This window comes from Sinohyriopsis cumingii, chromosome 11 (assembly GCF_028554795.1).
Source record: "Sinohyriopsis cumingii isolate HCF-2022 chromosome 11, ASM2855479v2, whole genome shotgun sequence".
In the NCBI taxonomy this organism is placed as follows: Eukaryota; Metazoa; Mollusca; class Bivalvia; order Unionida; family Unionidae; genus Sinohyriopsis; species Sinohyriopsis cumingii.
The window spans coordinates 65301002-65316953 of record NC_142971.1 but is presented as its reverse complement, the minus strand read 5'-3'; the positions used below and the strand labels follow the sequence as shown (position 1 = coordinate 65316953).

General features: G+C 31.9%; 1 protein-coding gene across 1 annotated transcript; it reads right to left on the bottom strand.

Annotated features, from left to right (window-relative positions):
• Positions 1 to 1811: 1811 nt before the first annotated feature.
• Positions 1812 to 15303, bottom strand: LOC149788592 (protein obstructor-E-like). Its single transcript, XM_089974643.1, has 5 exons — positions 15148 to 15303; positions 10201 to 10406; positions 8014 to 8211; positions 5241 to 5438; positions 1812 to 3551 (listed from the first exon to the last, which is right to left on the bottom strand). Exons 1-5 carry the CDS (start codon positions 15189 to 15191, stop codon positions 3379 to 3381), a joined length of 819 nt encoding a protein of 272 aa, XP_089830769.1. The 5' UTR covers positions 15192 to 15303; the 3' UTR covers positions 1812 to 3378.
• Positions 15304 to 15952: the final 649 nt, after the last annotated feature.

Here is a 15952-nt window from a genome sequence, read left to right as displayed (position 1 = left end):
CTACAATAAAATGTATGCCCTACTATCAACCAACATGTACAAACATGACATAAAAAGTAAGTAGTAAATTAACATTAAAAATAAAAAATTAAAGGCCAACGTCTTCTTGTCAAATCCGCAATTTTGTTTGTATGACGGCTGTATACAGTGTATATGTTTATGTATATATATGTATGTGTATATGTATGTACGTATGGGTGTATGTGTGTGTATGTATATGTGTATATGTATATATGTGTATATATGTGTATGTGTGTATATGTATGTGTGTATGTATATGAATATATATATATATATATATATATATATATATATATATATATATATATATATATATATATATATATATATATATATATATATATATATATATATATATATATATATATATATATATATATATATATATATATTTGTGTGTGTGTTTATGTATTTGTTTATGTATATTTCCTAGAGACTTCTCTATGGTTTTCTGTATTTATATATCTCATTTTGTAAATGCATTAGTTGACGATGTTTATATATCATGCTTGCGTTCTCGTCTATACTGTGACTCATAATCTTATGATACGTATCATATGTATCTTAGTAACCTGATATAATCTTTGCTGAAGAGGTAACTAAGTCATTTAGACAGTCGGTCATAGATAAATGCATGCACGCACGCATACGCGTAAACAAGTATACATATGCACAAATACATGTGTCATATAAAAAGAACTACATATAGAATTACACTGTTATAAGTTTTCCATTTCCTTTTCGTTGCTATTTCGAAGTTAATGTTAAACACATAACAATAAAGACGTATTAACTTTTCTAAATATTATCATCATCAATCAACTGTTAAACGATCAGTGCCATGCTCAGCCAAATGATTGCAGATTTGCATAATTGCAGGTATTGAGATATTTCGTTTTGTCAATACGGTAGCTGACACAGTATTACTATTGTATTTTCGTAACTTTTCTGTTATATTTTATGATCTTGTATTATCCTGAATTTGATCAATCTGATGTAATCTCTGTTGAAGAGGAAATAAAGTCATTCAGTCAGTCAGTCAGTCATACATACATACATACATACATACATACGCCAAAGTTAGACATGATAAGTATATCATGAAACACTTTAATAAATTAAAACTCAATTAAATATAATTTATAAAAATTATAATAATAAATGCGATGATAAATAAATAAATAATTAAATAATTAGATAAATAAAAATACCAAATTATACAACTTTTTTAAATCTAATGTTGTTTGATAAGAAATGTCAGTATAAGCCTTCTTTGAAGCTCATGCAACTCTAACACACAGCAAACGGTGTTATTGCTTGTTAGGAAACAATATTCTTAATTACGTTGTTGGAAATATAAATCTCATACGAGGCCCGCAAATGATGTTTTGGTTTGAAGGGTAACCGCAAGATCTATTTCACATTGTTCAGTTTACCACGGAAACTCAGTTATATGAATAGCATATGGGGACGATATGGCCACAATGAGACCTTAATGTTAAAATAGGGGATTTGCACTTTGGCAGCAATGGGAATTTAACATGGGAATGGCACCTGAGGATCAATGGGAACTGAACATGGGTGACGTGATGGGGTTTATAGGGTCGAAACTGTTTATAGGGTGAAATGCATTTATACGGACAAAGGTTGATAGGGACAAACACAGACATACAGAAACAAAGAAATTAACATTCAAACGAAGAAGATGGAGACACACAGAAAAGATGATGTAGATGCTCAGAAGAAAGTTTCACAGATAGAATAGAAACTCCAAAAAGAAAAGTCTGTGGTATGGGTACACAACATTTATTCAGATATATACATGGGCTCTCTGACCTGTGCTTTGGTCTAAGAACTATCTATTTAATACATAAAATTTGAACATGAAACAACCCTGTTTGTAAGTTATTTAGTTCTTGATTCTAGTAAAACACTTTTTAAAATTAAAGTTCATGCCTTCAAAAAACACATTTACATTTACAAAAGAATGCCATTTTCTTTTACTCTACATTAAATTTTCATTTGTAAGAAAAAGCTACCACTTGTGTCCCAGCTTAGAGGTTTCCCATCACATGCACTCTTTCATTCGTAAATCTGCTGTTGTATCCATCGTGCTAGGTACACTTATCAATAAGTAAATCAAGTGCATTCATTGTCGTCTTCCCGTGGAGGTACAACGTATGCCATGAGTATAATCACTTTTCCATCGGCACAGAGAGAGAGAGAGAGAGAGAGAGAGAGAGAGAGAGAGAGAGAGAGATAGTATGACGCAGCATAGCATTGAAATCCGGTGTAGGAAATTTGTTAGAGATAAGTGCGGGTCGTGGTATAACAGATGGTTTTGTAACGAGTACGGACAGTACTATAAGAAAAAAAGATTTGCAATAGTATTTCCTTGAAGCATTTTACGGATAGTGCTTGAACGCAAGAGATGCGAAATTCCACATAGAATGTCAAATTCTAATGTAGAACACCTCCTATAGCATTATTCTTAAAGATATAATATTTTACCCAGATTGCGATACAGTTTGCTTCTGCATAAGTTGAAACTTACTCGCTTATGAAATGATATTAGAGACAGCTATCTTTGATTGCATCTTTTTCTAAAATATCCATTTAAGTACAGTTATGACATTTAGAAAGGCGATAAACTTTCTTTGTTTCATCCTTCAGAAGATGTATTAACGTGTCTTAGTTTTGGTTATGTTTTGGGAGGGTCTTTAAGTGTTTTGTTCTATACAGTCGCTTTTCTGTATGATTTTATCGATGTTTCTGCGACCTCCAAAAGTCACGAACAAAAATACCGATGCACATGAATCTACATAAGAAACACATCCTTCAGTCTTTCTAATTTAAAAATAACACGATACTTGACTAGAAATAATTATTTTATTACAAGTTTTTACTTTACCAATCAAGTTTTGATGAAGAGGCGGCTTTAGTAATTAGTATCAAGAACTAATTATGTATTTTATCTTAACAGAGAACCTATCAAAACTAATCAAAACATATTAATTTTCATGTAATCACATAGCATCCTCAAAAGTGGCGTAATGAACTACCTGGTAGATTGCTAACACCTTTAGCTTTGTAGGACATGCCATAATTCATTTACACAAGAGACAATATAAAAATAAACTATATGTTAGGAATTAACTGTGGTAATACAGTCAAAAGAAATCGTATTGTTATGCGATAATCAGTTTAAGAGATCTAATTGGCCATACTTTACTTAGAAAACAATAAATGGCAATGAAACATCATTTCTTATCCGGCCTAGATGATATAAAAATAGCAAAATAGAAAACTTATTTAATTCGTTCTGTATCAGCTTTATAGGTGATTGTTTTTCTGGGTCTAAAGGCAATTGGGAACGTTGATTGGCCAGTCGCAGAAGTTTTTGGTCGGGTTCCACACGAGTCCACCTGGACAATCTTGTTCTATCCACTCTCCATGCAAACACTTATAAAACTTGTGACATTCACTCTGATGTTCTTTCAAGTCATCCGTCGTGCATTTAGATTTGTCGTCTGTGGAATGGAACGAAATGGAAGCCACGTTTGATTTGTACTGAATATCAGAAATTCATGTGTTTCTAAAGAAACACAACAATATCAATATACACTATAAACTACAGCAAAACTTAGCAAACAATTTTATATTACAATAACAAATTAATAAAGGTGGATACTCTATATGATGTTGCCAACAATGTTCTCTTGGCGAAAGTCGTAAAAGAAGAAACGAGAATGCCTGTGTATATGGGTTACACAAAATGGTCTGCATTATTACTTGTTAATTTGCATATTGACGTACATATACGCTGTGTATTTAATTTTCGACCATAACGAAAATTATATAAATCCAATAAAACTTGAACACTTTACCTTTCATTTACTTCGAAATAATATTTTTAAATGAGAGTTTTATAATAAGTATTTATGTTTTCAAAATGCCTTTATTATAGTTGCCTTAACGTCTTATTGACTTGGAAACAACGAAGGATTGGCTGCTCTGTCAACTGTGATATTGTCATCTCCAACATTGGTCAAGTTTAGTAATAAAAAAAACTAGTCTCGGTGATATTTCCTGCAATTTTTTCTGGCCGAATGTCGTATAAAAAGAATATCGAAATTTTTGAACCAGAAGGCCCAGCCTTTTGCATTAAACCAAAGGGTGTGCAACAATACTTGTGAAATTGCATTTTGAAGGACTTGTACACTGTTCATTTAATTTTCGGACATAAATAAAATTAGATGAATCCATTAAAGTATTAACATTTTTATCTTCTTTTCACTTCAAGCAAATTTTTTTATATGAAAACGTTAGATACGTTGAATTCATGAAGACAACAACCAAGAGCGATCGTTTAAATTTTCATCACAATTATCGTTGTATGCAATGATAATATATATGTATTTTACCCTCACTATTGCTCACTCACCTATGGATTTAAGTAAGATCAATTTCTAAACCGATACTTGTCGTTTTGGATCACGTGAAGGAGTGTACGCTTTCCAAGTAACTAGGTATCTACATACTTATGTATTCAACTACCACACAAAGGTTGAGGGCCGAAAGGAAGCGAGACAAGAGGGAGGTCGGTGCATGAAAAAAGCGAAAGGATCCAGAAGAACCACCACAGTGAATTTACAGTGGTTTGGAATAAGCAGGTTATGAAGTTGTACAAGCAATTACTTGATTGTTCACTCGATTATATCATGAACCAATTCTATCATTTAAAACAGATCGGCTATTGATATAAATATATTTGTTTTGGAAATTAGCTGAATGATTTATTTCAAAGAGAACTGCGTCTTCCTAATTTAATGTATTATCACACTTGTTTTTGTAACTGATTAAATTGTTGTTTTTGTACCTTGTGCGGGGACTCGTGTCATTCTGTTCTGTATATCTGCTCAGATCTCTATTTATTCCATTTTCAATATCACACTTTATTTTAATATTTACCCTATATATATATATATATATATATATATATATATATATATATATATATATATATATATATATATATATATATATATATATATATATATATATATATATATATATATATAAATGAGATTGAGTTTTAGTTAATTATAGCAGATAATGTAAAACTTTTTGGGTGGTTGACGTTTACTTGACATAACAAATGATGTACGATGAAAATATGGATTCATTGCAAGGAATTCAACTCTAGCAGACTAAAATACCTTTGACATTGTATGGGGTCGAATGGTGGTTGCAGCGTGGAACATTTTCTACCCAATCACACAATTTCTCAACGTCGTTCCATGCAAGTCCTGCTGGACAATCCTGTACAATCCAGGTTCCATGGAAACACTTATAAAACTTGTGACAGTCACTTTCATGGGGTTTCAAGTCATCATTCGTGCATTGAGATTTGCCGTCTGTAGAATGTATAAATATGGAAGTCGCATTTGAGTTTTAATGAATATAAGAAATTCATGTGTTTGTTAAGAAATACAAATAATCTCACTGACCTACATTGTAAACTACAACATCAATTACCTGACTAATAAAGAAGTTTAAACGAAAACTTTAAAGCTACTTCTTGAATAGATGACAATTAGTCCATATATTTTCAAAATGCCGATATTATAGTTTCCTGAATGTCGAACTGACTAAGAAGCACCACAGTTGTGGCTGCTATATCAGCTATGGTGTTGTCACCTCAGACATTTTCCCAGTATAGAAATATAGGGAAATATTCTTGTCGATATTCACGTTCTCTAGGCGAAAGTAGTAATAAAAGAAATATAACTTTTACGACGAGAATGCCCTGAGTTTTGGGATATACCTACGGGTCAGAAATAATGTTTGTTAAATTGCATTTCGACGGCCATGTACACCGTGCATTTATGTTTGGACAATAAAGAAAATTATACGAATCTAATAAAGTGTGCGCATTTTTCTTTTCTTTACTTCAAAAGAACATATTTATATGAAAACTTTAGTTAAGTTTTCACAGGCTGTGAAGCTTTGCTTTTTCGTTGGATGTATGAACATACAACCAGAGTGAACGTTTACAGTTGTCGATGTATGAAGAGCACATTAATTTGGGCCAGAGAACATTTAGATTTATGGGGACTGGTGCATGTCAAAAATCTCTATACTGCAATGATTTCTAATGTCTGTGTCGGGAGAGGAAGTGATTCGTAATTAAACCTTCGTTTACTTAACCATTAGACGATTAGAAAAATGAAAATTAACTTCGATTTTATATCAGAACTGTCAGATTTGAAATTGACCGGAAACCGGTTAGGGAATCTAGAAGTCAGGCTTAGCGCAATTTTGGCGCCTGGTTATAAAACGCCGTAAATATATTTAATCCTGATTATTTAGGCTATATAAAGGGCCTGGTTCCCACACAAAAGTTCTTGGGGTTAATTTGCCCTCATCGAAAAAAATCTAGTCAGTCTGCAATTTTCCTGCAAGACTGAAAATATAGGACACCCGGGATTGAATTTGTAAGAAATTCTCTCGTAAATTTTTGGTTAAAGGGACGGGATGTCTGGAAAGTCAACGGACACAATTCTGGCGTTAGAAGCGAACAAAGCTTGAAAGCACAAATAACTTGCGTCAATCTTATGTAATTCGTTGATATCAATATAATGATTTGCTTGAATTTAATTGTGTAAATTTGCACGAATTTATTTGTTTAAATCCGTAGATCAGTTCTCCTGACATCAATGTAACTGTGTTGAGTTCATTTATCTGAATTCGTACAATGATCTTTTCTATGTACGTTTGACGAATTGTTTGAATATTCCGTCTTGATTGTTTTAGTAATCTAAGAATTTCAAGCATTACTTTAGTTTATAAGAATTACTAGAACCCATTTGAATTCACGATCTTAGATGATTGTATGTATGCAAAAGACTCGAATGCGTATACTCGTTAAAAATAACGTAGTTAAGCCATTTAATGATTTTCAATCATTCATTTGTGTAATTTAGACGAAAACGGAACTGCTATGTTTCTTATGATGTTAATGTGAGTCAGGATGGAATAGCCATTAGGAAGTACATTACTCTTATAAAACTAGGTTTGTTTATGGTCTGCCATGTTTAGCCTAACCAGATAGCATTCGGTCTGTTTGAATTCCGATAGAACGATATCTGACATAACGAGAGGGCAGTAATGATCTATTTCCAGTAGGACAACTAACAGCAGATTTTGGTTACTTCTCTATTTTTTTGAAAGTGGAACGACCTCCACTGAAGTATCCACTGACGTATCTACTGACGTATCCACGTACGGACTTATCCAAGTAACTAGGTATCTACGTACTTATGTATTCAACTACCACACAAAGGTTGAAGACTGAAATGAAGCGAGACAATAGGGAGGTCGGTGAATGAAAAATGCGAAAGGACCGAGAAGAACCGCCACAGTGAATTTAAAGTGGTTTGGAATAAGCAGGTTATGAAGTTGTACAAGCAATTACTTGATTGTTCACTCGATTATATGATGAACCAATTCTATCATTTAAAGCAGATCGGCTATTGATATAAATATATTTGTTTTGGAAATTAGCTGAATGATTTATTTTAAAGAGAACTGCGTCTTCCTAATTTAATGTATTATCACACTTGTTTATGTAATTGATTAAATTGTTGTTTTTGTTCCATGTGCGGGGACTCTTGTCATTCTGTTCTGTATATCTGCTCAGATCTCTATTTATTCCATTTTCAATATCACACTTCATTTGAATATTTACCCTATATATATATATATATATATATATATATATATATATATATATATATATATATATATATATATATATATATATATATATATATATATATATATATATATATAAATGAGATTGAGTTTTAGTTAATTATAGCAGATAATGTAAAACTTTTTGGGTGGTTGACGTTTACTTGACATAACAAATGATGTACGATGAAAATATGGATTCATTGCAAGGAATTCAACTCTAGCAGACTAAAATACCTTTGACATTGTATGGGGTCGAATGGTGGTTGCAGCGTGGAACATTTTCTACCCAATCACACAATTTCTCAACGTCGTTCCATGCAAGTCCTGCTGGACAATCCTGTACAATCCAGGTTCCATGGAAACACTTATAAAACTTGTGACAGTCACTTTCATGGGGTTTCAAGTCATCATTCGTGCATTGAGATTTGCCGTCTGTAGAATGTATAAATATGGAAGTCGCATTTGAGTTTTAATGAATATAAGAAATTCATGTGTTTGTTAAGAAATACAAATAATCTCACTGACCTACATTGTAAACTACAACATCAATTACCTGACTAATAAAGAAGTTTAAACGAAAACTTTAAAGCTACTTCTTGAATAGATGACAATTAGTCCATATATTTTCAAAATGCCGATATTATAGTTTCCTGAATGTCGAACTGACTAAGAAGCACCACAGTTGTGGCTGCTATATCAGCTATGGTGTTGTCACCTCAGACATTTTCCCAGTATAGAAATATAGGGAAATATTCTTGTCGATATTCACGTTCTCTAGGCGAAAGTAGTAATAAAGGAAATATAACTTTTACGACGAGAATGCCCTGAGTTTTGGGATATACCTACGGGTCAGAAATAATGTTTGTTAAATTGCATTTCGACGGCCATGTACACCGTGCATTTACGTTTGGACAATAAAGAAAATTATACGAATATGAGAATTACTAGAACCCATTTGAATTCACGATCTTAGATGATTGTATGTACACCGTGCATTCACGTTTGGACAATAAAGAAAATTATACGAATATGAGAATTACTAGAACCCATTTGAATTCACGATCTTAGATGATCAAATATTTTCAAAATGCCGATATTATAGTTTCCTGAATGTCGAACTGACTAAGAAGCACCACAGTTGTGGCTGCTCTATCAGCTGTGGTGTTGTCAACTCAGACATTTTCCCAATATAGAAATATAAGAAAATCATACGAATCCAATAAAGTGTGCACACTTTTCTTTTGTTTACATCGAAAGAATATATTTATATGAAAACTTTAGTTAAGTTTTCACAGGCTGTGAAGCTTTGCTTTTTCGTTGGATGTATGAACATACAACCAGAGTGAACGTTTACATTTGCTTCGCAATTAACGTATAATACAATGACTTTATATATATATACATAAACAGTTTTGTGTTACAGCAATTTAATACTTGTTAATTTGCATTTTGACGGACATGTAAATTGTTTATTTAGTTTTCGAAGAAAAGAAAACGATATGAATTCAATAAAGCGTGAAGATTTTATAATTTTGTTTACTTCGAGACGATATTTTTATGTGAAAATATTATATAAATTTACAAAAGACACAACCATAATGAACATTATATATATATATATATATATATATATATATATATATATATATATATATATATATATATATATATATATATATATATATATATATATATATAACAAAGGGTTTAATCATATAAAGTAATGTATAAAGTTTGGGGACGTTTACTCTACATAATCAATGACAAGAAACGAGGATAGTTTGATTTGATCGTAAGGAATTCTACTCTAGCAGACTGAAATACCTTCGATATTGTGAATGAAAATTATTCCTTATGTCTTCAACCTGCCTACATAATGGTTTTATGTACGTCTAATTGACTAAGAAGCACTGAAAGTTTGTCTGCTCTGTCAGCTGTGGTATTGTTACCTCAGACATTTTTCCAATATAATAATAGAGGGAAATATTCTTGGCCATATTTCCTGCAATGTTCTCCAGCCGTAGGTAATATACAAGAACAAAATTATGTTTTACAACGAGAATACCCTGAGTTTTAGGCTACACCAAAGGGTCTGCTGTAATGCATGTTAAATTGCATTTTGATGCACATGTACACTGTTCATTTAATTTTCGACGATAAAGAAATTTAAATGAATCCAAAAAACCGTGAACATTTTATATTTTTCTTACTTAATGAACACACGTTTTATTAGAACGTGTTATATAAGTTTTCACGGGTTTTGAAGCTTGCGTTTTTCATTGGACGTGTAAAGACAACGATGGTAAACGTTTACGTTTTCTTCATAATGATCGTGTTTTAGAATGCCTTTATTTACATATGACAAGAAACAATGAAGTTTCAATTCATCGTTTGGAATTCAACTCAAGCAGACTGAAATACCTTTCACATTGTAAACGGTGGAATTATGTTTGCAGCGTGGAACATTTTCTGCATAGTCACATAATTTCTTAACGTCATTCCATACAAGGTTGTCTGGACAATTCTGCACAATCCAGCTTCCATGGGAACACTTATAAAACTTGTGACAGTCACTTTCGTGGGGTTTCAAGTCATCATCCGTGCATGGCACGGAAGCATGTGCTGGCCTACCGTAAAATAAATATTAATAAAATTATTACGATTCATAATAATCTAAGTGATAATGAGAGAAATTAATAACAAAAATGACAAACAAAGAGAGAACATCCGAATGCAAGAAAACCATTGTATTCGAAATTTACTTCGGAAACACAATGAAGTTTCAGGACCACACAGAGATTGTCAAGACGTCGGAATCATATCCACAACACCAAGAAAGTCTCACCAACGAAGCGAATCTGCAGGAATATGGTAAACCAGTCAGTTACCTTGTTTTAGAATGCACAAAGCTGTTTCAAAGTAAAAACAAAATATGTAAATGGCCTTATCCTAGCTGTATGGTAGATGCAAAAAGTTGCAACGAAATGTTGAATGAAGCGCCACAAAAGTGGTGTGACAGAATAAAAGAGGAAATAACAGTATTTATTGATGTTGAGTGAAAACACGTCCAGTAAACAGATCTGAACTACTACTACCGATACTACTACTAATACCACAACTATTACTGATAATATTATTATTGATTTACCTACCATTACAGATTGGATAAACATAAGAAAAGAATGCGTAGAGACTAAGACCGAAGGGGGCAAATATAGAACCCAGGTAAAATATTTGTAGAAAGTAGAGAAGAATTTCTAGTAATAATCTTAAAGAACGCATTGATAATTGAGAAAAAAATTTATACAGGAAGTCCAAGAACAAAGTATTCTACAACGTATATCATACTAAAAGAAAATGAAAATAAACATGACTTCTAGGAACAAACTATTCTAGCAAGAATATCTAAGTGGTGAGGGAAGGCGACAAATAGTCAGTTCGCGTTGCATACAGACCAAAAGGTTTGCTGGTAGGAAGGAAGGTGGTTTCATGTTGATAAGAGAAAAAAACAGTGATGCTGTTATATAGTTGCTGGGGTCCTTTACGAAAATCAGTGAAAAGTTGAAAATGTAATCAATTGCGAAGGACAAAGATTAGCTTTACATGCAGAATACTTGTAGCACTTCCTGTTCATTCCTCGACTCTGTTTTATCTCTTTCATGTTAAATGCATTAAAATTAAAAGTAGTTTCTTGTCAGTTAATAGCCTTGTTACTTCGCTTGTGCTATTTATAGTTTTATCATTATTACACATACAAAATATTAATAATATCAACTAGTAATAATATTTGTCATATTTCAAGTGCGGTGCCTAAAGCAAAAGTAAATGATCAGTAGTGAATGAAAATAAACGATAATAAAAGCAACAAATAATATTTAAAAGAACGGAATTAAACAAAAAAGTAGCAATGGAAATAAAAAAGCGTTCAAAAGTGAAAGTTAATAATAGTTGACAGCGAAGTGTATTTTAAATTAAGGATTTGCCTTCTCTAACAATTTTCATCTCCCTCCCTCTCTCTCTCTCTCTCTCTCTCTGACTGTTTAAATTATAGATGTGTACGCTGACCCTTGTTGGATACCCAGGAGAATGCAACCGTGCTCGACCAGATTAAATCTGGAGATGGTCAGTTTTATATTAAAAAAAAGTCATTTAAGGTTCCCTACAGTTCCCCCCAAACAAAAAGACGTTCCGATACACAGTGTTGATATTTGGCAATACCTGTCAATAATCCTTGCAATAAGAATTCACAGAATGCTGTTAGGTTACACATACATTCATATTTTCAGAAATAGTTATTCATTTTTGTCTGTCTGAGTTAATGTTCTGTTACTTAAAGTTCATTTTCGGTTGCAATTCGTTCATTTCTGGAACTTTTTAATTTATTACTTACGTACCGATTTCGGCAATCAAACATTAAGGCTCAGATTGGTACGTGTCTTGTCCTGTTGCACCACAAATAACTCGAAATAAGCATAAATGAAGAATGTACTATTAGCTTTATTTGCAAAAAAAAAAAAAAAAAAAAAAAAAAAAAATTAGCCGCAAGTGACGTATTGCCAGGATCCAGTAACTCTATTGAAAGGTCAAATTGTCCTTTCATTTGACATAGTTCCAAGGTCAGGATCATTCATATAACTAGGGATCTATGGAGCTAAAGTCCCCACCAATTGATCCTGAGTAAGCACAGTTAAAACAATGCAAGGTTATATACCGTGGCTGTAGCTGAGAAGGAACTTTTAACATCCAAGGTCAATAACGAGTGTACACAAAGGCGGACGTATACTAAAAAAGAGACTGAAACAAACTGAAAATAGCTTTGTTTTTACCACCTTAAGCACATTGTTTCTTTTCGAATAACAAAACATTTTATATAATTATATAATTGTTATATATATATATATATATATATATATATATATATATATATATATATATATATATATATATATATATATATATATACCAGACAGAACGGAAAGTGCTATCCCTGGATTCTATAGAAGAATGCTTCATGATAGTAGTGTAATGTATATTTGATTTAATTTATGTCTGATTTAATTGTTTGTAAGCTTTAAAAGCTTTTTATTTTCTAAATTCATTATATGTAAAAATAATGTAGTTTCGTTTACCAGGAGCAAGTATGTTTTCCAGAAAATAGTTTGACCTTGACTTTTCATTTTTGTGAAAATAAGGCTGAGTTGGTTACCGACCTTTATTCAAAATTAGTAACATCCACGTGAACAAGTTAATTTTAATTTACTTTTATTTTGGGAATAATAAGGTTGAGATCGAGGCTGTGTTGGATACCTGACCCTCGACTTGTAAATAGTTTTTAATGAAGCAAACAACTTTTATTCTCGGAGTAAAATGATTGGTTCTTATCAAGGACATACAGGAGTTACGTAATTTTTTTATATGTAAACATATTAATACAATTGATGCTATCTTACAATTTAGAGAATTTTTAATTCGTACTCTACGGAAATTCGAACCCAGGTCCGCGGGATACATAAAAGAATACAAATCATATAGCGAATAACAGTCCTTTCAAGTGCACTGGATTCAGCAAGGAATCACGTGTGTCAGGGAATGATTAAGATAAATGCAATAAACTGACAACGAACAGTGCAAAACTAGTATTTGACTCCCTGAGCTCCTTCGACTCTTAATGAGTCTTTTTCAAGGGCAAGTACAAAGCAAAGACAAGACAAACAAAAGAAAAACAGTTATGTAAAGTTTTTTAAACACAATGGCTTTGTGTTTTTCTTTTGATTCTCTTGTCTTTTGTTTTGTTCTTGTCTTTGAAAAAGGCTCATTAAAAGTCGAAAGCGCTCAGGCTTGTTAGATGCTAGTTTTGAACTGTCCATTGTCAGTTTATTGCACACATACACACACACACACACACATTATATATATATATATATATATATATATATATATATATATATATATATATATATATATATATATATATATATATAAAATTGTAAATGAGTTTTAGGACATTTTGGATCATGTCATTGTGATACATCTAGACAGTTGGCACATAAGCAGATTCGAAACTACAGGCACATCATCACCAAAAAATTGGAATTTAATACTTTTTGGACTGTTTGTGAAATAATTCACAACAATGTAAGTTCTTTTTAATTTTACAAACCTTGGTGATTCTCACTCTTTGCTGATACATCTATATATATATATATATATATATATATATATATATATATATATATATATATATATATATATATATATATATATATATATATATATATATATATATATATATATCTCTGTCTGTGTGTGTGTTATTTACACAATGATACTAGATATTTCCATAGGTTCATAATTACTGTTTCATGAGTTGTTTCGAAACTGTTTAGCAACTAGCCTGGTCCAACCCAGAGATATTCATCAATGTATTTCTTTCTCGAAGGCATAAACCTAAAAGCTTAAAAGAGTACTCACAATGGTAGGAATAAAAAGAGATACAAACGTACAGTGAATGTTGTGCTCGATAAAAGTTGTAATGCCACTGACATTGATCTAAGGGCGTTACTTTGGAATTATGATACCATGGACTATATTTTCCATCTAGAACGATACTTATGATCTGAAAACCCCATGTTTTTATCACATTCGTATTTTCTTACCACTAATATATCCTGTGTCCTTCTCTAATTGCTGATCTGATTTGTTCTCGCAGACCTTAGGTCATGGCGTTGTTTTCATTTTAGTGGCTTATATTGGTTGACTGGGGTGAACGTGTAAGCTTCGTATCGTTAACGTAACATTTGCTAAAGGAGATTTGTTTATCAAATGACTCTGCTTTTTAAATTTAGACAATGAAGGAAAACTAGGAAAATGGAATAATCAACATGTATCGTATTGTTTTTTAAAATGAAATTGCATGGAAATTAAATACACACTGCTAAGGCAGTTATAAGTTGAAGTGGGCGATAAAATTAATTACATAAGATTAACAAAATTGACAAGATAAAGTGGAGTAGATAAAAGTGAATGTGAGGAGTGTATTTTTCATATTTGAAAGCAAATTTAAAGTGAAGAACAGATCTATTAGGTATAGATGTTAGCAACATATTCAAATACGTCTTTATGATGCTATGAGTCACAAACAAGTTTCTGAAAATAAAATCAAGATGCAATTTGTGATACTGTAATTTACTTTCTTATTTCTATTAGATCTTCTTCGTACCGCAGAATACTCAGAATACGCAGCATACTGATCAGATGCAATGGAAAAACATTAATGAAATATCCGCGCTGTTAAATAGTGTAATAGGATATTTTGTTTAAAGAGATTTTTAGTGAAGCCATTTGCTTCGTTATAAAAGAGATACTTACAGCAAAGATGCTAGCAAAAACAGGAAACCAAATGGTAGGTACATCTTTCTTTCACTCTGTATAACAGCACACTAACGAATATACGACTAGACCCTCCCAATATGGTAAAAGAACACAGTATTATTTATGGCACTTTCTCTATGCAAACTATCATGAAAGCTATAAATTTACTGCAACTGGTCTTGAAGGTTGTTAGTGTTAAATAATTCGAGACAAATTTCGTTTTGACTTCAAAGTAGTTCTTTGGCCTGTTTTTCAAGATTTAATTTATGTCGTTTAGGAATCCATGCCCCCTGTAAACGTATTTAGTATTTGTCATCTTAATTTAGGCCTGAGCATACTGCACTTAAGTGTACTGTGCGAGGTCTTCCGAAATGCAATATGTCCTATACTACGTTAATATATGTTTATCACAGTGATAATACTCTCTGGTCAGCTTTACAGAATCTAACATTTTGTACCCCATTTATTTTATTGATATATATTTAAAACTGGTAATTTCTTAAATTCATGATTGCCAAGCACATTTGATTTGTTTCTGGCTGCAAACAACACATATTTCAGTTTTTAAAACTTCTTTCACCCTTCCGATAACGTTGCTTTTACTTACAGACAACCACAGATTACCCGAATCCCAATTACAAGCATTATCGTTTTATATCAAATTAGGACATGTTCCTCAAACTAAGTTTTTCAGATTGTGCGGCCATAAGTTTCCAGTTCAAACAGCCAGAGAAGTATATGTTTTGAAAGCAAATTGTATTATTTTAGAGAAGTAATTTTTTTCCCAGTCTAAAGGAACATT